The sequence below is a fragment of the Myxocyprinus asiaticus genome, chromosome 32, assembly GCF_019703515.2.
Source record: "Myxocyprinus asiaticus isolate MX2 ecotype Aquarium Trade chromosome 32, UBuf_Myxa_2, whole genome shotgun sequence".
NCBI lineage: Eukaryota > Metazoa > Chordata > Actinopteri > Cypriniformes > Catostomidae > Myxocyprinus > Myxocyprinus asiaticus.
Window position 1 is genome coordinate 38,760,146 of NC_059375.1, and position 25,695 is coordinate 38,785,840.

Consider the following 25,695-nt stretch of genomic DNA (forward strand, 5'->3'; position numbering starts at 1 on the left):
TTTCTAGTGTCCCCATAATTCAAATCGCTTAAAAAACATACTAAATGATGTTTTATTGAAAATGTAAAAATGTAGAAAGTTTTTTGTGAGGGTTAGGTTTAGGGGTAGGGTTAGGGGATAGAATCTACAGTTCGTACAGTATGAAAATCATTATGTCTGTGGAGAGTCCTCATAATGATAGCTGCACCAACATGTGTGTGTGTGTGTGTGTGTGTGTGTGTGTGTATGTGTGTGTGTGTGTAAAAAACAAGTTGCATTATGTAAACAAACTGGAATTTAAAGTTGTTATGATCAGGACTGATGTTTGTTAAAAAGTCAGTGAAAGTGGAAAATAATATTCATATATAATCTTTTTATGGCAGTTTTTTGACGTGGACATTTTTGTCCTCTAAGGTCCTGAGTTGTTGTTTTTTTTTTTTAATCCGGCACGGCACAAAAAATAATAATGCATCAAATTCAATGTTGTTGCTAATCACTGACATATCCCAGACTGTAATAATCCCACAAAAAAAAAAATCCCCTTAGCATTTAGCATATAGAAAATAATTCATATTTTGTTTTTTGTTTTTTTTGTTTTTTTCATAAACAAAACAACAGTGACATTATATAAACAAACTGGTATTTATAGGGTTAAAATCCTGAAAATGAATGAATACTTGGGGGGGGTATTATATATATATATATATATATATATATATATATATATATATAATTAAAGCAAAAACGTTTGAAAAAATAAATGTTGGCATGAGTAGCGCAGAATAATATTTTAATCATTTAAATTTAAAACAAAAAAGCAGTCAAACAATTTTGTTTCAAGGTATGATACAAATTTGAAAAACTTGTATCCACCAAATCAAAGTCAGGTGGTGTAACCGACATGTAGGTGGCCATTTTGCAAAAAATACATAAAACAGAGAGGACCCTTTTAGAACCTCATGACTGTGTGTATAGTAAAAAATAAAAAATAAATAAATAAATAAATACAATTTTATTATAATGAAATGGCACATTTTGTTCAGGTCAAATAAAGTAACCCTGAAAATCATCCTCCTGATATTCTTGACTCAAAAGTATATATAATATTAATTATATATATATATATATATATATATATATATATATATATATATATATATATATATATATATATATATATATATATATATATATGAGTATGAAGTCAGAAATTTACATACACATTAGCCAAATACATTTAAACTCAGTTTTTCACAATTCCTGGCATTTAATCATAGAAAACATTCCCTGTCTTAGGTCAGTTAGGATCACTACTTTATTTTAAGAATGTGAAATGTCAGAATAATAGTAGAGAGAATGATTTATCTCAGCTTTTATTTCTTTCATCACATTCCCAGTGGGTCATAAGTTTACATACAATTTGTTAGTATTTGGTAGCATTGCCTTTAAATTGTTTAACTTGGGTCAAACGTTTTGGGTAGCCTTCCACAATAAGTTGCTGGAATTTTGGTCCATTCCTCCAGACAGAACTGATGTAACCGAGTCAGGTTTGTAGGCCTATTTGCTCGCACACGCTTGTTCAGTTCTGCCCACCAATACCTAAAAATGGTCATTATGGCCAAGAAGTTCAATTTTTGTTTCATCAGACCAGTGGAAATTTATCCAAAGATAAGATAAGTAAGATCTTTGTCCCTATGTGCACTTGCAAACTGCAGTCTGGCTTTTTATGGCGATTTTGGAGCAGTGGCTTCCTCCTTGCTGAGCAGCCTTTCAGGTTACGTCAATATAGGACTCGTTTTACTGTGGATATACATACTTGTCTACTTGTTTCCTCCAGCATCTTCACAAGGTCCTTTGCTGTTGTTCTGGGATTGATTTGCACTTTTCGCACCAAACTACGTTCATCTCTAGGAGACAGAATGCGTCTCCTTCCTGAGCGGTATGATGGCTGCATAGTGTTTATACTTGAGTACTATTGTTTGTACAGATGAACGTGGTACTTTCAGGCATTTGAACATTGATCCCAAGGATAAACCAGACTTGTGGTATCACTTTGGACAACCTTATTTGTCAGTGACCCTTTTATTAAATAAATAATGTCAACATATTTACCTTATAATTCCTGTTGTGATTATGGATATTCCATTACAATTAATATTCCATATCTTTTCCCTCACAGTTACCTATGTGATCAGTGTACCTTTTATTTATGTGGGTTAAACCATAAGTCATCAAGCTGCCATTGTTTGATGTTACAGGCCCATAATAGTGTTGTTTAAACCCCCCTGAAAGATCATCTGGATCAAACATCCATCACTCAGGTGTGAGTTGTTGCACCTGCGCTGAAAAATGCAACAGTCACATGCAGGTGCACGACATTTGGCCTTCCCTGCGCGCAAACATACAAGGGTCTATGACAGTTTATATTTGTGCAAGAAGCTCACAGTTAGACAAGTGTCTTAAAGCAGATCCTCTTAACACCATCTGGATGGATTATTTCCCTGCATCACACTTTTTATATTGATTATAATGGGTAGTAGTTCTGGCAAAGTGTTACCCGAGTCCTCTGCTAAAAGTGGATATTTCTGCACAATCAAATCTGTTGTGGAGTTCAGGAAAGTCAAGAAGTTGGACGGGGAAAGATGTAAAGCGAATCCACACGCTTGCCTTTGGAGGTGGAGAAGTGACTACAGAGCATCTAAAGAAGGCAATTCCAAAGAAGTAAAAGAACCAGTTCATTTGGAGGAGATGTTGAGGAATCCTAGTGCAAAGTTCCGTGCAAAGTTTGATCCACGCATCACAGCAAGGTACTGAAGATGCTTTGGTTGTGTTTGAAATAGTATACTCCCATACTAAAAAAAAGTATGCAGTATGTATACACAGCATGACAATTTTCCACATGCATGTAGCAGAGTAAATTTCAGTCATTATTTATTTGTGAAAAAAGTTGACATATGAAAAGATAGATTTGGGGGAATTATTCAATTTTAGAGAAAAAAAAAATGTATTTATTTATTTTTTGGTGGGAAAATATTATAATTTTTAAAGAAAATGTTTTAATGTATGTTTTTTATATATATTTGGGGGGGGGGATATTTAAATGTAGATTTGAATGTATAAAATGAATGTAGATTTGGGGGAAAAATATTCAACTTATAAGAAATAATGTTTAAATGGTTATTTTTCTATATTTGGGGGAAAACATTCAAAATATTCAGGGCGGCATCTTGCTGAACCCCTGCAAGATGCCGCCCTGGGCGGCTGCCCATGTCGCCCATGCCTAAATCCGCCACTGATGTTTCCATTAAAAAGATTTATAGATTTGGGGGGAAAGATATTAAACTTTTGAGAGTGTTGTCAAAGCCATTATTCATAATGATAATCTACAATGATAATCCATTTCATGTTTTATTGTTAATGCATAATGTACTGTATACTGTTACACACACTATTTAATAAAAAACAGTAGGCAGTATTCAGTGAATACTGCACAGTATACAGTACGAAGTACATTAGAATTTCATTCCAAGTATAGCCTTCATTAAGATTTTTCTTTCTTTGTTTTCTTTTTTTTTTTCTTTTTTTTTTTTTGTTAGACTGTATGGCAGAATGAAGTCATCAAACCTGTGTTGTCAGTTAAAGATATATGCTATAATTAAATGCTTTATTGCATTTATTAGTCAACTAATGCAATGTAATGTACTTAATGCCAGCATGAAATTTAATGCATGAAATTATTTGAAATAATGTGATGTAAATTAATTGGATGTAACTAATTACAGCAGCACAATACCATCTCAGTCAAAACAGTCTCTTAAATTTCTCTGTATTCTCATATCTGTGCACATGCTATTTTGTTTGGTCTATTCTAGGTATGACATCAAGGCTCTGATTGGCCGAGGCAGCTTCAGCCGTGTGGTTCGTGCTGAGCATAGACGCACACGCAAACCCTTTGCCATCAAGCTTCTCGAGGTCAGAGGTCGTGAAGGTCACGAGGCTTGTCAGGCAGAGCTTGGAATCCTACGAAGGGTCAACCACGCCAACATAATACGCTTGGCAGAGGTGTTCGAAACACCACATCGCGTCTATCTGGTTCTCGAGCTGGCCACAGGAGGAGAGCTCTTGGAGCGTGTGGTCGCTCGAGGAACCTTCAGAGAACGTGACGCCACCAGGGCATTGGTGATGGTGGCCAGTGGGTTGTGTTATCTCCACACTCTGGGCGTGATTCACAGGGACCTCAAACCAGAGAACTTGTTGTACTACCACCCAGGTCAGGACTCAAGACTAATCATAACCGACTTTGGGCTTGCTTGCTGGGACAACAAGAGCTCAGGTCACAAGGAATGTGTCAATTCAAAGAGTATGACTAACGGATATAATTACAACCCTACAAGAGCTAGAATGGACATAGTCAGGTCAAGTCGTCCATGTGAGTTAGACCCTGATAGAACGCCAACTAGTCTAAATCTAGGGGATGCGGGGAAGGCCAAAACTGAGAAACCAAGACCAAACTCTACTGACATTAAAAAGGCAACTCCATCACTTCAAAGCAAAGAAGAGACTGGTATTGCAACCCATTATATGGACCCGGACAGTTGTATAGATGGTTTCTGTAACACAACAGGCTTTGAGAAGACTAGTGAGACTAAAGATTGGGCTCTTAGGACCCTCTGTGGCACACCAGAGTATCTGGCCCCTGAGATGTTGGCGCAGAGACCCATTAGCAGTGCTGTGGATATGTGGGCGCTGGGAGTCATAACTTATATCCTGCTGAGCGGATCTCTGCCCTTCGACCACAACAGTCGGCCACACCTCTTCAGGGCCATTCTAAGGGGCAACTACAGTTTCCATGGCAATGTGAGTGTCATAGTACCATTTTCTCATTGCATATAGGGGAGACCGGGTCTTGTTTTCACTTGGAGAAGTTTTCATAAGAGGTTTCTCCAGCAGAGGTTTTGAATGGTTCCAAACACCTTGTATTCAGATATTTTTAAGTTTATTTTTAATGCCTTATGTGTTCAAATACATTTTGGGGCCACAATATAAGTGTGTTCATGTTTATTTGCTTTGTATTAGTACTGTTTGCGAACAATATTGTCATAATTAAAGTCCAGGAGGGTCAAGATCAGGCTAATGATAGCCAAACCATCCACCAGTGTGGAGGCACCTGGAAAGAACCAGCAATTTCAAACCATCCAGCCAAGTGTAAACCAAAGGGCAAAATGTGTGTGTGTGTGTGTGTGTGTGTGTGTGTGTGTTCTGGAAGGGTAAATCTGGTCACCACAGGCAACCTTACTGATGTGTCACCCACCCACAGAATGTCAGCTTGCATTCTCTCAAGGGTGTGTTTGTGTTTGAAGTGAGAGAAGGTAATCAGAGGAGGAAAGGGGAGAGGAGATACACCATGGGGCTTTTATCACCTTTAAACTGCAAACACACACACACAAACTCTCACACGTTTCTTTATCACTTCCCTTCCCCAGAGCCGTGGAATTATAGGTGCAATACTACCACAATAATTGCTGCGCTCTTCTAAAGAAAGAACATAAACCATAAAGCTCCTTTTAATCCTGCTGCTCTGAGACAGTAATCAAACACATGTAGGAATTATTATGTTTTGGATGGGACACACTAAGATACATAGTCACAATATAATTGATAATTGTAGAGCAAGACTGTAGTAAGTCATCAGTTAATATCTGGTAACGTCATGCCATTGCACAGATACAAAGGCTGTACAGAAGTCTGAGGATTTCTTGTGTTGTTTGGGTCCTGATGCTCATTGTTTGTGTGCATATTTTGAGAAATGGTTTGAGAAACCTTTTATATGATGAAATGTTTTCAGTTTCTGCAGGGTGCGAATTACACATTGACTTTTGGTCGGTGGACTGGCAGATGTGGAAACATAAGCAACAAAATATATTTAAAAACATATTATGATACAGGCGCAAATAAGCTTTCCAGGGGGTCTCCTGTTGCATTCAGGGGATCTGGGACCTCCCTAGTCCCCTCGTAATTCGCACCATAAATTTCTGAATTAAAGATAATTTTGATACTTTTTCATGGAGCTTAATGTCACAACTGTCCTAAGATTGTAACAAAGAAAATGTTTATCATTGAAATCAACATAAAACAGCAATACATCTCACGGAGAAGTCGTACAGATTCATACGACTTTTTCAACAGCCAATCAGGTGACTCGCCCCCGTCTCCTTCTAAAACGTGACCATGAAACAGCGTTCGCACCCCATTTTACTTTCATCATATGACGTATTTTCGAGTGAAACGGGATATTAATCAAGAAAACATGTTAGCTGGGATTTCATTTTACGCATGAAAGTGTTTCAGAGACAGAGCAATTTATGACATTTTTGAAGTTTAAGTAGTTTGATCTTTTATTATTATCTCTTAAAAAAGAATAGCAAGCAGGTTTTATATATATATATATAAAACATTAAAACCACCTGCCTAATATTGTGTAGGTCTCCCTCAAGCTGCCAAAACAGCACCAACCAGCGTCTCAGAATAGTATTCTGAGATGCTATTCTTCTCACCACAATTGTACAGAGTGGTTATCTGAGTTACCGTAGACTTTGTCAGTTTGAACCAGTCTGGCCATTCTCCGTTGACCTCTCTTATCAACCAGGCATTTCTGTCCACAGAACTGCCCCTCACTGGATGTTTTTGTTTTTGAAACCATTCGGAGTAAATTCTAGAGACAGTTGTGCGTGAAAATCCCAGGAGATCAGTAGTTACAGAAATACTCAAACCAGCCCATCTGGGGCCAACAATCATGCCACAGTTGAAATCACTGAGATCACATTTCTTCCACATTCTGATGGTTGATGTGAACATTAACTGAAGCTCCTGACCCGTATCTGCATGATTTTATGCACTGCACTGCTGCCACACGATTGGCTGATTAGATAATCACATGGATGATTGTTGGTTCCAGATGGGCTGGTTTGAGTATTTCTATAACTGCTGATCTCCTGGGATTTTCACACACAATAGTCTCTAGAATTTACTCCGAATTACTCTAGAATTTAGTTGTAAACCTTAACAACTGTTTCTAACCCCACTGAGTTGCCGGTGACTGACATGACGGCTCTACTTCTCGTTCTCGAGTAAGTGTGTGTGTAATGCACTGCTTTTCGGCAATGTGTAACAAGGTAGTGTGTGTGTATGTGTGTGTGTGGGTGGTTTACGAGGAAATGTTTTTAGGTTACAAACTGGTAATTACAAGATATTTATGCTATAAATGTGGTTTATGAGGACATTTCTAGTGTTCCCATAATACAAATCGCTTAAAAAAATATTCTAAACTATGTTTTTTTTTAAAATGTAAAAATGCATAAATTTTTTTGTGAGGGTTAGGTTTAGGGGTAGGGGTAGGGTTAGGGTTAGGGGATAGAATCTATAGTCCGTACAGTATAAAAATCATTAAGTCTATGAAGAGTCCTTATAAGGATAGCCGCACCAACATGTGTGTGTGTGTGCGTGTGTGTGCATGCTCACTCACATACATACGCATGCGCACACACACACACACACACACACACACTACCTTGTTACTGCAATGCCGAAAAGCAGCGCATCCTCCGTTGTTAGTTCTAACGTGACATTTTAACGAAGGCTTGAGCTGAATCAAAGCTAGATACACTTGATCAATACAACAGTTTCTATATTATCTGAAGTATCTGTGGGAAACACCTTCGTGCTCCCCCTTCCCCTCTCTTAAGCTCTCTCACACGTGGACACACATACATTATACACATTAAGCACACACTTACTCGAGAGCGAGAAATAGAGTCGCCATGTCAGTCACTGGCATCTCATTGGGGTTAAAAACAGCTGTTAAGGTTTACATTGGAAATATGGCGACACTCGCTGCTGAGAAGTGCTTAAACGTATATCTTGGTGATTTTAAAGCGATGTTACTTCAGACGAGAGCTGCAACAAATAAAGTTAATCCCACAGGCGATCTCTCTCAGTTTCTGAGCTTCTCTTTTTCGATCCCTCAAAAACAAACTCACACACACGCACAAACGCATTAACTTGTTACTCCAGTAAAGCAGCATGAGCCTCGCTATCCTCCGTTGCTAGTTCTAAAGTGACGTCTTCGAACTAGCAACGAAGGCTTGAGCTGTATCAAAGCAAGACGCTGAATCTGTGGCGAAAGAAAGTAGTTCCACTAACAAGAGCGTTTTAGGGACGAAAAGCAGAAAATGTCTTGAGATAAAGCTCTGAACGATGTATTAAGGTGTGGTAGCCGCGGTATAAGCAGAATAATTAACGACGGACCATTGAATTATTGACAAATAATGCACATCCGAGGTGTAACAGAAACTCTGCTGCGCATCGTGACCGCATTACCACCTCAGGTGTGCATTATTTTTCAATAAATCAACGGTCTGTCGTCAATTATTCCTTTCATATATATATATATATATTCGTCATTGACCGGTTTATGATTTTCTGGATTATTTTCATTTCCACCCACAAAAGTTCACCCAAAACTTTAGATAGTTCACCCTCAAATGAAAATTATGTCATGATTTATTCACCCTCAAGTTGTTCCAAATCTGTATGACATCTGTGGATCCAAAAAAAAGGAGATGTGAATCAGAATGAGCACCATTCACTTTCATTGTATGGAAAAAAAGTAACTAGAACTAGCTGTACTCTGAACACAGATAATTCTGTGGAATCAAATGTTCAGTCTAACTCATTTGGCCTTTATCATTATGCTGTTGACCTTATAATCTCATTTACTTAATGTTATAAAGACAATACATTCACTTATTTGTTCAAGACAATCGAAAATGCAGCACAACAAAAGTTGAAACAGCACTGAAAAAAATATTTTTTTCATTACGATTTAAATTCTGAATTCCAGTTTTATCTGCATCTCACTGTGATTTCAAAAATATGCTGTAGTTTGCAATTAGAAATAGTCAGCCATCACTTATATTTTAAACACACACGCAGAGCACAAGCCCACATATCATCACAGATATATATATTTATCCACATAATCACTTCGGAAAGACGGAATGATAGATTGAAGCGCAGAGCACACCAGAGTTAGTCATTCAGCTCCTGCTGTTTTAATGGTGTCCAATTTTTCTCTCTTTTCCTTAATACAATTGGTGGAAAGGAATTTTTACTTCAAGTTGAGAAAGACCGCAGCAAGACTGATTTTTCCTGTAAAAACCTGTCTCTCAAACTCTTTCTTTCTTTTTTCTGTGTGTGTTTGAATGAAACCCGCTCTTTAAATTCCATCCGTCAGCAACAGTCTTGCAATTGTCAATTTCATGGCTGATTAATTGTCATTATTGGATATGTGTGAGTGTGTGTGTGTGTGTGTGTGAGTGAGAGAGAGAGAGACTATGGTTTTAAATGAGGCCAAATCTTTTGCTCACTGGTTCTGTATTTGTAGGGCAAAGGTAAAACACTTCAATGTTTTTTCAATGGTTTATGCAAGAACCATTTTTCACTTTTTGTGAGGAAATCCATTTCACCCCAAAATCAAAAGAAAAAATAAGAATTGATATGTTGCATAAAAAATAAAGCATATTTTTAGACATTTACGTTTTTGTTCTTCATTGTGCCATTATTTTCATGACAATTAAGCACGCCCCCCCAAACTTCTCATTACTGTAATGCATTCGGGTGTGTTTTTGTTTTTCAGAGTTTGCAATTCCCATTATTCTCCATTCTCATTAGATTCTCATTATTATAATACAGTAATTTTTACAGTAATACAGTTAATATTGTAGTAATATTTTTATTTAAATGTGCATAAATTAAAGGCAGAACAACAAATGTACCATGAAGTTTAAACAGTGCTGGGTAATAATTGACTACATGTAATCTGGATTAGTAATCAGATTATAAAAATAAAGCACTTGTAATTAGATTACTTTTTTAAATGTGCATAATCAAATTACAGTTGCTTTTTTATGGGTTACATGATTATATATTATAAGTTTACTAATGTTTAATGAAAAGAGTGTAAGTTAATACACTTAAAATTAATGATTTTTATCAAAACATGCAATAAGTAATCCAAAAGTAATCAGATTAGATAATAAATAGTGTAGTCTAAAATATTGTTACTGATTACAATTTTAGTTGTGTAATTTGTAGTAGAAATCCAAAAGTAATCAGATTAGATTACCTAAAAAGTGTAGTCTAAAAGATTGTTACTGATTACAATTTTAGTTGTGTAATTTGTAATCAGTATAAGATTACATTTCAGAAGTAATCTACCCAACACTGTGTTTAAATACTTTAAATGTATATATCAACATTTTTGTGCATTACAGTAATTAGAAGTGGGGGCGAGGGGTGCTCTTAATTGTCACAAAAATAATCACAATTGTTCATTTTCCTTAAGCTAAATATAATTGGTAATACTTTACAATAAGGTTCCATTTGTTAACATTAGCTAATGCATTAGGTATCATGCAAGTTAATGTTAGTTTATAAAAATACAGTTGTTCATGTTAGTTCATAGTGCATTAACTAATGTTTATGGATTTTGCAGTGCCATTAAACAATGTTGATGCAAAATATAACATTTCATTTGAAAAAATATAAGTATATGTGAAATTAACATTAACCAAACTTAAGATATTCTGTATTCATGTTATCTAATGAGGTTAACTAATGTTAACAAATGAAACCTCATAATAAAGTGTTACCATATAATTTCTTACTACTATATTGATTATAAAGATCAGTGTATTGGTTACTGGGTCCCTTTGAGCATCAGTACAGATGGTTTTTAAAAAATAAAAATAGGCCTACATAACTTCTCTGATACCGGAGATGTTCATTAGTTCATTCAGCTTAGCGATGAGTCACAGACATATTCAAAAGCAGTGACATTTATTGACTAATGTCCTCACATTCAGATGGCAGTGAAGTGAAAATTCCAAGTTGTATATCTAATGCAGTTTAAGAGGCGTTTATAGCACAGGTTAGTGGTGGTCAGACTATGGCGGTCGAGACTCCAATCGGTATGTGTATTCGGTGACATTTACAACTGTTACTGTGCTGTTCACTGTGGGTAGTCAGATTGCTCATGATGTGATGCTGTATTAAACATAGTCTGAGTGCAAAACCAACAATTAATGGAAAGTAAATCTACCAGGTAATTCAAGATGTTTGCTGGACTGAGTTACGAAGTTATTAAGTTATTGATTGAGGGTTCAATGTACTGTGAAGATTCTGATAAAGATTTATATTTTATTTTCATTAGGCTACTTTGAGGTCTTTTCAAGAATATTAAATCTTCTTCCTTCTGTCCGCACCATTTTTCAATTGTTTTCCTATGTAAACACTGCGTACTGTAAACGCTGTCTAAAAAAACAAAAAACTTCAAACTTCATGGGACACCTCCATTCATGGCTCTGTGTCTGGTTTGTATTAGCTCAGTGACGCATTAGTTGTTAAAGGGATAGTTCACCCAAAAATGAAAATTCTCTCATCATTCACTCACCCTCATGCCATCCCAGATGTGTATGACTTTCTCTCTTTTGCTGAACACAAACGAATATTTTTAGAAAAATATCTCAGCTCTGTAGGTCCATACAATGCAAGTAAATGGTGGCCAGAACTTTGAAGGTCTAAAAAGCATATAAAGGCAGTATAAAAGTAATCCATAGGACTCCAGTGGTTCTATCCGTATACTGTAGAAGTGAAATGATAGTTGTGAGTGAGAAACAGTTTAATATTTAAGTTTTTTTACTATAAATCTCCACTTTCACTTTCACAGACTTTTGTTTTTGGCCACCTACTGGGCAAGGAGAAGAATTTATAGTATAAAAGTACTTAAATATTGATCTGTTTCTCACTCATACTACACGAAGTGGCAAAACTCATGAATATTAATTAGGTTATGTGCAGATAATGTCATATAATATTTTGCTATTTTGATCCGTATATCTAATACTGTCAGTACTTGGGTTTTGTTAATCAGTGGATAAATACAGGGATCAGTAGATTAAGCCAGAAAGACTGACTAGTCTCATGGTAAACTTTTCGATTCTAGCACAAGGAGTTCTAATCTAATCTAATCATCTAGATGGCAATGAGTGTATATCATGAGCAGGGACACTTTGTTTGCATATTGCTTTGAGATTTAACTGGACAAAAGCGTGAGTGGCGTAACAGCGGAGCGAGTAGAACATGCACGGAAGAACATTGTCACTTATCACAGCCGTAACGAGCACTCATGATAAAACTGAACATAACACATTCCAGCGTCGGATGGCCACGTATTATAATCCACACAAATGAAATGGAAACTCCTGCTCAAGAACTGGAGAGGTTTCTTCTGCATTAGACCCTTACCTAGTGGTGGGGACATGTCCCACCCATAAATAACACCTTTGAAAAAAACAACCACAGTTTGTTTTGTTTTTACATGCCGTTTAGGCCTGTGTTTATCTAAAATAGATTATAACACAAGATTAGACTGTAGTGAATGAAATCAATTAAAATATTGGCCTGGCAGTCTTTGGGAATCATTGTATAAAAAATAGTGGAAAATGTGTGGAATTTGTGATTAGAATCTCTGTCCAACCAAACCTAACAAGTTCTGATAACTTCACAGACATAACTCAGAAAGCTTAGTGGAATATACAGTTCTGCTCATAGATATCTAATGAACTTAATACTAAGGCCACATTCACACTTAAACAAACTTAGTCTCATACTAAGTTTATATTGTAGCTACATTTTTGCAAACTGAGTTCTGTTTCACCACAGTTCCCTGGTGGATTTAATAACTGTGCGTTTTATTCACTTCACACAAATCAGAAGTACAACTGCTGATTATGAATTTATAAACACTTATTTTTGCTCTGTTGCTCTGTCACACACTGCTATAAAATGATACATTTTAACGCTTGTATTTCATTTACACACTTATTCCAACGTGATTTCTTGCGTGGTAGCTCACCTGATAGAGTGTTAGACTTTGGACTCAGAGGACTGATGCTCGAGCCCAGCCTGGCGCGTAAGCTGATACGTGAGCCAAAAGTGTCATAGAAGTGACACAAAATGATGTGGTTGCTTCAGAAAATGTGCTTTTCATGTCAAATTTGCTTTGAGAACACTATCGTTTAGGTTTAGGTGTTGGTTAAGTGTAAGGATGTCTGTTTTGTTCAGCTCTCATTTGATTTTACATCACTATTGGTTAGGTTTAGGTTAAAGTCTAAGGTTAGGGAGGCAAGTTTTACAACCTCCATTTAACATTCTCCTTAAAACCTGGTCTGGTTATGACACCATTTTATTTGCATTTGGCGCCCCTCGCTGGGCATTTCACTGGGAGACTGCAGCAAAACGTGTAATGGAGCACGTAATTTCATTTTGCAAAAATGTTGCCACGGTCATGTAATTTTCATGAGATCGCTTCGTTTGAAAACGCACTGATATCGCTACATTTATGCCCCTCAGCCACACTAGAACAGCGTTTTCCTCCACTAAAAAGGGAGCATTTTGAAAATGCTGTCCATTACTATATACTTTGGAAAAGGAGGACTTAAGGAAACTGAAAACAGAGTTTTCAAACGAAAACAGTTTAGTGAGGATGTGGCCTAAGTTAATATCTGAGTATCTTTTGAAAGTTTTGATGCCACTACCTTCTCAAACTTTGGCTAATCCAGGTATTAGTCCTTCCTCAAAAGCACTCTGTGTTTCAATCCGGTACATTGTAAACATGACTTCATTTCAAGGCGGACTGAAAAAAAAAAACATTGAGTGCCCTTATTCCAGGAAGTTGCATGAAGCCAGCCAACTAAATTGGAACTGGCAGTTTCGGCCTGTTTTGTGTGCTATATGTGGGCTTGCCAGTTGTGTGTGCAAAATGGCTGTTTAAACATACCTTAATATGAAGAAAAAAAAAATCAATCTTTCTTTCTTTCTCTCTCTCTCTCAGCCATGGAATTCAGTATCTACACTGGCGAAAATCTTCATTGAGCGCCTGTTGACCCTTGACCCTAATGACCGAATGACTGCTGAGGATGCTCTTAAACATCCTTGGCTGGTCAGCATGGCAGCCTGTTCCTCCAATAAAAACCTGCAGCGCTCCATATCGAGAAACCTTCAGCAGCGGGCATCAAAGGCTTCCTCACGATGCCCCAGCTCGAGCTCTTCTCCTGGGTCACGGATAGCGATGAGGTCGGGGTCACGGCCGGGCTCTGGGCCAAGGTTAGGAGTTGGCGACAGATCACAGTGCAGCCTGAAGATTGCTACTTAGGCATGTGTGTCACTTTGTTTTTAAAAAGTGGTGGGGACAGATTGGGGCCAATGCATGGCTCATGAATATTAATTAGTTTATGCACATAATTTAACATGATCTTGTACTGTTTTGATGAAATAATGGTTTCTTTAGAAATAAGCTCTGTTATACACTACCAGTCAAATATTTTAAAAGTTAAAATATGTTAACATCCATAGTAATATATTTCCATTGCATTTGTTCTAGTCGTAATAATTTTCCCAAGAACTTCAGCATATTTATCAATGGCGATTTCTGGGTGAACAACAAAGGAGTTTTAAAGTCTCCACTATAAATAGAAAATCACAGATCTGCACTTTTGCTGTGCTCTTCCATACTCATTCCTTCATTAGGCAGATGGGTATGAGCTGATTAAACAAGCTCACAATTCAGGATTCTATTTAAAAATATACATTTTTCTCCCCCAAAAAGTACTACACACAGAACTAAAATGCAAATGAGCAGGAAGTGTAGCAGCTAACAGGACTGATTTGCACATTTTCTGTCCTGCTTTAATTTGTTTGATTACTTTTACTTTTTGATGAGCCCGTGTTGATTAATTATGTGATTAAAGAGCTAAAAGTTACAGTTTCAGTCTCTTTTATTTAACCAGGGCCTTTTTGTTACTCACTTTTAAGGATGTTCATAATTCCTTTTTTGTTATTTAATGCAAAAAAAAAAAACGTTTATAGATTTTTAAATGTTGCTTAAATATCCAAATACAGTGCATCCGGAAAGTATTCACAGCGCTTCACTTTTTCCACATTTTGTTATGTTACAGCCTTATTCCAAAATGGATTAAATGTATTATTTTCCTCAAAATTCTACAAACAATACCCTATAATGACAACGTGAAAGAAGTTTGTTTGAAATCTTTGCAAATTTATTAAAAATAATGAATAAATAAAAATCACGTACATAAGCATTCACAGCCTTTTCCATGACACTCAAAATTGAGCTCAGGTGCATCCTGTTTCCACTGATCATCCTTGAGATGTTTCTACAACTTGATTGGAGTCCACCTGTGGTAAATTCAGTTGATTGGACATGATTTGGAAAGGCACACACCTGTCTATATAAGGTCCCACAGTTAACAGTGCATGTCAGAGCACAAACCAAGCCATGAAGTCCAAGGAATTGTCTGTAGACCTCAGAGACAGGATTGTATCGAGGCACAGATCTGGGGAAGGGTACAGAAAAATTTCTGCAGCATTGAATGTCCCAATGAGCACAGTGGCCTCCATCATCCGTAAATGGAAGAAGTTTGGAACCACCAGGACTCTTCCTAGAGCTGGCTGCCCGGCCAAACTGAGCGATCGGGGGAGAAGGGCCTTAGTCAGGGAGGTGACCAAGAACCCGATGGTCACTCTGACAGAGCTCCAGCGTTTCTCTGTGGAGAGAGGAGAACCTTCCAGAAGAACAACCATCTCTGCAGCACTCCACCAATCAGGCCTGTATGGTAGAGTGGCCAGATGGAAGCCACTCAGTAAAAGGCACATGACAGCCCACCTGGAGTTTGCCAAAAGGCACCTGAAGGACTCTCAGACCATGAGAAACAAAGATTGAACTCTTTGGCCTGAATGGCAAGCATCATGTCTGGAGGAAACCAGGCACTGCTCATTACCTGGCCAATACCATCCCTACAGTGAAGCATGGTGGTGGCAGCATCATGCTGTGGGGATGTTTTTCAGCGGCAGGAACTGGGAGACTAGTCAGGATCGAGGGAAAGATGAATGCAGCAATGTACAGAGACATCCTTGATGAAAACCTGCTTCAGAGTGCTCTGGACCTCAGACTGGGGCGAAGGTTCATCTTCCAACAGGACAACGACCCTAAGCACACAGCTAAGATAACAAAGGAGTGGCTCCGGGACAACTCTGTGTATGTCCTTGAGTGGCCCAGCCAGAGCCCAGACTTGAACCCGATTGAACATCTCTGGAGAGATCTGAAAATGGCTGTGCACCGACGCTCCCCATCCAACCTGATGGAGCTTGAGAGGTCCTGCAAAGAAGAATGGGAGAAACTGCCCAAAAATAGGTGTGCCAAGCTTGTAGCATCATACTCAAAAAGACTTGAGGCTGTAATTGGTGCCAAAAGTGCTTCAACAAAGTATTGAGCAAAGGCTGTGAATACTTATGTACATGTGTGTTTTTTTTTTTTTTTTTTTTTTTTTTTGGTTTGTTTGGGTTTTTTTTTATAAATTTGCAAAGATTTCAAACAAATTTTTCATGTTGTCATTATGGGGTATTGTTTGTAGAATTTTGAGGAAAATAATTAATTTAATCAATTTTGGAATAAGGCTATAACATAACAAAATGTGGAAAAAGTGAAGCGCTGTGAATACTTTCTGGATGCACTGTACATGTTGGGCCATGATCAGGTACTGTACAAAGCAGACAGTGTTGACAGTGTGGAATATGTGATTTCAAGCTGACACCAATACGGGGCGATAAATGATCTCTCTTTGTTCTTTTTCACTTTCTGTTCAAGTTCTTCTCTCACTAGTCTATTTATGTTCTCTAAGTCTTCCTCATAAGTGGTGTTTCAATATAACATGGAATATTTTGACAGCAACCATTTTTAGAAAAAATGTTGGTCAAATTAAAAAAGGTCGATTTGATAGAACAATCAATAACTGGAGAAATCTAAAGAACAGCAAAAGAAATGTTCACTTATACTGGAACAGAAGAATGGCTCTCTTATAATATGAATACATGCACAAAGGATATGTACTCAAGACATGGTCGAGGTCAAGCCCTTTTTTTATTATTTAGTTATATGTAGTAGTGTCTTGAGCAGACATGCGAGAGGTCCTATATTTTATTTTGTATAAAATCATAACATTTGTAATTGTATATTTCTTTTTCTGTGTCAGAGTTATAGATCAAGTAGCTGTGTGATAGGCCCATGAATGAAGGAAAAATAGGAGAAGACTGTCCTCTGTTGGACAATCATTCAGTTGCACAAGTACACTTAAAGCCTAAGTATGTCATTTCTGTGGCACTAAAGCCACCAAATGGAATTGCAAATATATATAAAAAAAAAAAAAAACGTTTTCAAAACAGCTTTCTGAATACGCCCCTCGTCTACTGTTATTCAAACAGGGCGTTTTCCAATAGGGCCCTTTCCCTAGAATTTAGTTTAAACTGTAAAGCCATGCTCCCTTCAGAGTGCGTACATTAAGGGCTCTGTCCTTCGTAGTGAGTAGGGCATAGGGATGATCACTTTCGATTGGAATTCGCCCACAGTCAGAAAGTCTCGCCCACAGTCAGAAGGTCCCGCCCCCAGCTCACGCCATTGGTTGAGTAATGTTGTTGGTCGGGTCTAAACGGTCTCTCAAAACAAACACAGGAATTTTTATAGTGCCACAGAGACACAGTGTGTACAGTTTTTGAGAAAATGTACCTATGAATGGCTTACTTATATTAGTCTCTGCATATTAAAGGTGCTGTAAGCGATTTCAGCCATTCTACCTCCACGAGACTGAGCCGTTGGATTAGCCACGCCCCCTCTTTGCAAAACCCCAAACTCCAAAGTTATCAAAATGAGCTTTACTGAGAGCAGAAACAGTTGTTAAAAACAACCGCAGCAAAATAGCACCCTCAGCTGACAACTGTTATGAACAATATGGCATAAAAATGAATTATGCCTCAAAACTTCACTGCAGCTACAGTACTATGAGAATGCGCAAAATGACTGACAGAAAAAAGCATCGTTGTCCGTGGTCCACGGACACATTTTTATTTGCGGTTTACAAAGTCTACAGCTGTCACAGAGACCACTGAGATATCTCAGTACACTTATTTCATTAATATCTTTAAAGGAATAGTTCACCCAAAAATGGAAATTTGCTGATAATTTACTCACCCTCAGGCCATCCAAGATGTATCTGAGTTTCTTTCTTCATCAAAACAGAATTTAAGACTTTTAGGATTTCATTTCTGGCCTCCTCCTCTAAACAATGCAAGTGAATGTCCTCCATTATTTGACGGTCCAAAATGCATATTTAAAATAATCCACACAACTCCAGTCGACAAATAAAGTTCTTCTGAACCCAAACGGTTGATTAATTTTAGAAACAAAACAATACTTATATACTTTTTAACTACAAATGTTCGCTTCTGTACATCTCTGTGACGTGCTGTATATATATATATATATATATATATATATATATATATATATATATATATATATATATATATATCAAATCAAATCACTTTTATTGTCACACAGCCATATACACAAGTGCAATGGTGTGTGAAATTCTTGGGTGCAGTTCCGATCAACATAGCAGTCGTGACAGTGATGAGACATATACCAATTTACAATAACATCAAATAAACACAATTTAAAGTCTAATATACACATAATTACACACAACACAATACAAATAATAACATACAATGTACATTATACAATACACACAATTAAGATACACATTATTCAATAAAAAAAAGTATATATTGTATATATAGAATGTACAGTAGGTTGTATTGTACTGTATTGACATTCAGGCTGTCGGTTGATAGTAAGTTGTTAAGAGAGAATATAACATAATAATAATATAATTTATGACAGTCCGGTGTGAGCTATAAGAGTAAGAGTAATAAAGTGCAGTGCTGATGTATTTTGATCGTGAGAGATCAAGAGTTCAAAAGTCTGATTGCTTGGGGGAAGAAGCTGTCATGGAGTCGGCTGGTGCGGGTCCTGATGCTGCGATACCGCCTGCCTGATGGTAGCAGTGAGAACAACCCATGGCTCGGGTGGCTGGAGTCTCTGATGATCCTCCGAGCTTTTTTCACACACCGCCTGGTATATATGTCCTGGAGGGAGGGAAGCTCACCTCCGATGATGTGTCTGGCAGTTCGCACCACCCTTTGCAGTGCTTTGCGGTTGTGGGCTGTGCTATTGCCATACCAGGCGGAGATGCAGCCAGTTAGGATGCTCTCTACAGTGCAGGTGTAGAACCGTGTGAGGATGTGGCAGTTCATTCCAAACTTCCTCAGCCGTCCCAGGAAGAAGAGGCGCTGATGAGCCTTCTTCAAACGACTTCAGTGTGGATTCATGTGAGTTGGACTTCATGTGAGTTCCTCAGTGATGTGGACACCGAGGAACTTGAAGCTGCTGACTCTCTCCACTGGTGCTCCATTGATGGTAATGGACGGTGTTCTCTGTCTTTTCTTCTGAAGTCCACCACAAGCTCATTTGTCTTACTGACATTGAGGGAGAGGTTGTGCTCCTGACACCAGTGTGTCAGAGTGTGCATCTCCTCTATGTAGGCTGTTTCATCATTGTCAGTGATCAGACCTACCACCGTCATGTCATCAGCAAACTTAATGATGGCATTGGAGCTATGTGTTGCTACACAGTCATGTGTGTACAAGGAATACAGGAGTGGGCTGAGAACACAGCCCTGTGGGGCTCCAGTGTTGAGGGTCAGTAATGAGGAGATGTTGCTGCCTATTCTAACCACCTGGCGTCTGCTTGACAGGAAGTCCAGGATCCAGCTGCACAGCGAGCTGTTTAAGCCCAGAGCCCGGAGTTTCTCATCTAGCTTGGAGGGCACTATGGTGTTGAATGCTGAGCTGTAGTCTACAAACAACATTCTCAAATAAGTGTTCTTTTTTCCCAGGTGGGAGAGAGCAGTGTGTATTGTAGATGCATCATGGCATCATCAGTGAAGCGGTTGTTGCGGTAAGCAAACTTCAATGGGTCTAGAGAGAGAGGCAGCACAGTGCAGATGTAATCTCTGATTAGTCTCTCAAAGCATTTGCTGATGATGGGGGTCAGAGCAACAGGACGCCAGTCATTTAAGCAAGTGATTTTGATTGCTTTGGAACAAGCACAATGGTGGACGTTTTAAAGCATGTGGGGACTACAGACAAAGAGAGGGAAAGGTTGAAAATGTCCATAAAAACACCAGCCAGCTGGTTCGCGCACGTTCTGGTGACACGGCCCGGAATGCCGTCTGGACCAGCGGCTTTGCGGATATTCAGCCGTCGGAAGGATCGGGTTACATCCGCTACAGAGACGGAGAGTGAACTAACCTCTGTAGCTTCGGCCGCGAGAGCTCTCTCCGCGAGGGCGGTGTTATTTCCCTCAAAACGAGCATAAAAAATATTTAGCTCATCCAGGAGAGAGGCAGCGGTGTTCATGGCGGAGTTTTTATTCCCTTTAAAGTCCGTGATGATGTTAATTCCCTGCCACATGCTTCTAGAGTTGGTGGTGTTAAACTGTCCTTCAATCTTGTTCCTGTACTGGCGTTTTGCTGTTCTGATAGTTTTTCGGAGGGCATAACTGGCTTGTTTATGCTCCTCCGCGTTCCCGAAATTAAAAGCGGAGGTCCGCACATTAAGTGCCGCGCGAACATCGCTATTAATCCATGGCTTCTGGTCGGAACGATGTCCTCTACGCACTTTCTGATGAAACACATTACGCTATCAGCATAAAGCTTGATGTCGTCATCAGAGGCAGACCGGAACATCTCCCAGTCCGTGTGATCAAAACAGTCTTGTAGAGTAGAGTCTGATTGGTCCGACCTGCACTGGATCATTCTGAGGGCGGGTGCTTCCTGTTTCAGTTTCTGTCTGTAAGAGGGCAGAAGCAGAATGGAAGAGTGTTCCGATTTGCCAAATGGTGGGCGGGGGAGGGATTTGTAGCCATCCCGGAATGGAGAGTAGCAATGGTCCAAAACCCGGTCCCCTCGTGTGTTGATACTAATGTGCTGGTGGTATTTTGGTGCGACTGATTTGAAACTGGCTTTATTAAAGTCCCCGGTCACAATGAACGCGGCCCCAGGGTGCGCGGTTTCCTGTTTGCTTATAATCCCATACATTTCCTTGAGTGCCCGGTCTGTGTCGGCTTGTGGCGGGATGTACACAGCAGTAATAATGACTGCTGTGAATTCCCTCGGTAGCCAGAATGGTTGACACAGAAGCATGAGAAATTCCAGATCAGGAGGGCAGAAAGACTTGATAGAATGGATTATATATATATATATATACAGGTGCATCTCAATAAATTAGAATGTCGTGGAAAAGTTCATTTATTTCAGTAATTCAACTCAAATTGTGAAACTCGTGTATTAAATAAATTCAATGCACACAGACTGAAGTAGTTTAAGTCTTTGGTTCTTTTAATTGTGACGATTTTGGCTCACATTTAACAAAAACCCACCAATTCACTATCTCAAAAAATTAGAATATTTTGACATGCCAATCAGCTAATCAACTCAAAACACCTGCAAAGGTTTCCTGAGCCTTCAAAATGGTCTCTCAGTTTGGTTCACTAGGCTACACAATCATGGGGAAGACTGCTGATCTGACAGTTGTCCAGAAGACAATCATTGACACCCTTCACAAGGAGGGTAAGCCACAAACATTCATTGCCAAATAAGCTGGCTGTTCACAGAGTGCTGTATCCAAGCATGTTAACAGAAAGTTGAGTGGAAGGAAAAAGTGTTGAAGAAAAAGATGCACAACCAACCGAGAGAACCGCAGCCTTATGATTGTCCAGCAAAATCGATTCAAGAATTTGGGTGAACTTCACAAGGAATGGACTGAGGCTGGGGTCAAGGCATCAAGAGCCACCACACACAGACATGTCAAAGAATTTGGCTACAGTTGTCGTATTCCTCTTGTTAAGCCACTCCTGAACCACAGACAACATCAGAGGCGTCTTACCTGGGCTAATGAGAAGAAGAACTGGACTGTTGCCCAGTGTTCCAAAGTCCTCTTTTCAGGTGAGAGCAAGTTTTGTATTTCATTTGGAAACCAAGGTCCTAGAGTCTGGAGGAAGGGTGGAGAAGCTCATAGCCCAAGTTGCTTGAAGTCCAGTGTTAAGTTTCCACAGTCTGTGATGATTTGGGTTGCAATGTCATCTGCTGGTGTTGGTCCATTGTGTTTTTTGAAAACCAAAGTCACTGCACCTGTTTACCAAGAAATTTTGGAGCACTTCATGCTTCCTTCTCCTGACCAGCTTTTTAAAGATGCTGATTTCATTTTCCAGCAGGATTTGGCACCTGCCCACACTGCCAAAAGCACCAAAAATTGGTTAAATGACCATGGTGTTGGTGTGCTTGACTGGCCAGCAAACTCACCAGACCTGAACCCCATAGAGAATCTATGGGGTATTGTCAAGAGGAAAATGAGAAACAAGAGACCAAAAAATGCAGATGAGCTGAAGGCCACTGTCAAAGAAACCTGGGCTTCCATACCACCTCAGCAGTGCCACAAACTGATCACCTCCATGCCACGCCGAATTGAGGCAGTAATTAAAGCAAAAAGGAGCCCCTACCAAGTATTGAGTACATATACAGTAAATGAACATACTTTCCAGAAGGCCAACAATTCACTAAAAATGTTTTTTTATTGGTCTTATGATGTATTCTAATTTTTTGAGATGGTGAATTGGTGGGTTTTTGTTAAATGTGAGCCAAAATCATCACAATTAAAAGAACCAAAGACTTAAACTACTTCAGTCTGTGTGCATTGAATTTATTTAATACACGAGTTTCACAATTTGAGTTGAATTACTGAAATAAATGAACTTTTCCACGACATTCTAATTTATTGAGATGCACCTGTATATATATATAAAATTTCCAAATAATAATAATAAAAAAAAAACAATGTAAACAATGACGCGCTTCCTGACTCCTCCTCCACATGACACGTGACCTTACCAACGAGCTTACGTCATCCCTCTCATGAGCGCACGTCACAGAGGTGTACGGAAGCGAACATTTGTAGTTAAAAGTATTGTTTTGTTTCTAAAAATAATCAATCGTTTGCGTTCAGAAGAACTTTATTTGTTGACTGGAGTCGTGTGGATTATTTTGATGCATCCTAAATATGCATTTTGGACCGTCAAAAACTGGAGTACATTCACTTGCATTGTTTAGAGGAGGAGGCCAGAAATGAAATCCTAAAAGTCTTAAATTCTGTTTTGATGAAGAAAGAAACTCAGATACATCTTGGATGGCCTGAGGGTGAGTAAATTATCAGCAAATTTTCATTTTTGGGTGAACTATTCCTTTAAGGGAGTAGGAAATGTTTGTAAAATATTTTTCCATGAAATAATCGCTTACAGCACCTTTAAGATGGGATAGAATTAAGTATTTTAACACTGAAAAAGTTACATACTTCAGCTTTAAGTTTAAAAGGCATCATCCATTGCAATACAGAGGGATAAAAAACGTAGTAATGTATTACACACAGTACTTCATTGGTTTCTTAACTTTTTTGTTAAAGGTGCAGTATGTAAGATTCAGAAACCCTTGTTATTAATGACACCTGTGGCCGTTAAGTGAACTGCAGCCAGCTACCTGTTGCTCGTGCTCGTGCACACACTCCATAGGGACGCGAGCGAGCATCGACCAAAACAATGACGTAACGTACAAAGAGAGAAAGTGATTCACCGGCATCATGCTGACAGATGAGGTAGCATAATTAAAATTACAGTTATGATTGTTTTACTGCAAACTTTGAGACTGTATATTATATTTGACTCTCCAGTGCTGGAACAGGGCTAAAACAAAGTGTGGATATAGGTCTGACTATGCGAGACTGTAGTTTGAAGTAATCACTTTTCTTTGCATGATACATTGACTGCATTTATACAATAGCCTATGTCGGCTGAGAGACCCAGTATTTCAATAGAGTGATGATAGCCAAATTTTAAAATATCTTTAATCTTTAAACCACAGCTGAAATGAGGTTTCTAATACAGCTGCTGCACAGAAAGTTTGGCTCCTGTAATCCACTGCACTCTATTTTCTTCTTCTTCTCCTTCTTCTTTCAGTAAGCTGTGATAACGTAATATTGGAAATTTATTTTGCTGTTGGAGCAAACGAGTAAACAAAAAAAAAATTTCTGTGGTCTCCCATTCACCTCTAATGTTTTACTTCTGCATTCGAAACCCGGTTATGTGAAAAGTGTCAGGTTCAGTGATTGAGTTTGGATTGAAAGTACTAAAGAGGGAAGAGGCTGTTTTGCCTTTCGGCAGACTGGACTCTTTTGTATTTTATTTTATCTTTCATTTAATAATTTTCATTTAAATATTTTTTTTTTTTTAAATGAGTGTGCTGGTTCAAGTACTTTTAACTCTGGTGCGTTACGGTACAACAATGCCTACTAGAGGTTTGGCGTCGAATTGCTGCACCCTGTTTGTGCTGTAGCCTACAGTTAAACTGTGAATTAATGAATGAAAATCCAGCTCACCAAGTCCAATAATGCTGGTACTTTTTATTCTGTTTGGAAATATATACCAGCATCCACTCCACATTTGCAGAAACACATTCCAGTAAGAATCAGACATGAAATTAGTCAGAAGATTTGTGTATGTGTCTATCATGGACCACTAGAGGGGGTATGGGGATACATTACTTGCAATCATGTGACTTGAACAGCTCTGATCACAACAAAGACTGTAGACAGTAATTCATACAGTATGTGAACACTGAACAGTGACTGTTAGAGTAGCATTACTGGATTAAGTAAAAGGATAATGAAACTAAGATTTATTTGGATGGTTGTTCTGTACAAAAATGTTCTGTTTCTCACCCACACCTATCATATCACTTTTTGAAGACATAGATTTAAACACTGGAGTCTTATGGATTACTTCTATGCTGCCTTTATATGCTTTTTAGAGCATCAAAATTTGGTTCCCATTCACATGCATTGTAAGGACCTACAGAGCTGAGATATTCTCCTAAAAATCTTTGTTTGTGTTTAGCAGAAGAAAGAAAGTCTTACACATCTGGGGTGGAATGAGGGTTAGTAAATGGTGAGAGGAGTTTCATTTTTGGGTGAACTATCCCTTTAAGTTAGAGATTACTTAAACACTGTGCCCTTTAGTCCCAGTCCCAACGCACAAAATATGTTGTTATAGTACTGAAAGTCACTTTAGGTGACATGTCTGCTCAATGGAAGCCCCTAACATTTTTAATGTATTCTCAGATATATATTCTCACTTCCTGAATGCAAAAATCAGTGGCTCACACCGTCCGATTTAATGGCACCAATAGATCACACACCTAAATAATTTGAATATTTCACTTGTGCAATTAAATCTAAGACAAATATGCAGAATGGGCGGAACAAGTGGTAATTTTTCCGATCATTTCCTTTGTATGTGTAAAGAGTCATAAAAAGCCATGCTGACATGTTGGGGCAAGTCCTTGATGTTTGCAGTTTACACTGATTCTTGTTGCATTATTTGACTGTGAGCCAGATTGTATCAACCCAGCCTACCTACCTACCCATCCATCCATCCATCTATCTAATTTTAACTTTCACTGTAGGCTAATCTCTTTCTCTCTGCCCTCTTTCAGTGCTCGACCAACCCCGCTGCTCTCCACAGGTGATCGGTGTCTCTCTCCAACCAATGAAGACGCAAAACTTATTAACCCTTTACTG

General features: G+C 38.5%; 1 protein-coding gene across 1 annotated transcript; it reads left to right on the plus strand.

The window, feature by feature from the left end:
• The first annotated feature begins 2,508 nt into the window (after window positions 1-2,508).
• si:ch211-27e6.1 (serine/threonine-protein kinase H2) lies at window positions 2,509-14,251 on the plus strand. The gene is made up of 4 exons (XM_051667357.1): window positions 2,509-2,786; window positions 3,852-4,312; window positions 4,583-4,836; window positions 13,931-14,251. The coding sequence occupies exons 1-4, from the start codon at window positions 2,509-2,511 to the stop codon at window positions 14,249-14,251; spliced, it is 1,314 nt and encodes a 437-aa protein (XP_051523317.1).
• The last annotated feature ends 11,444 nt before the right edge of the window (window positions 14,252-25,695 follow it).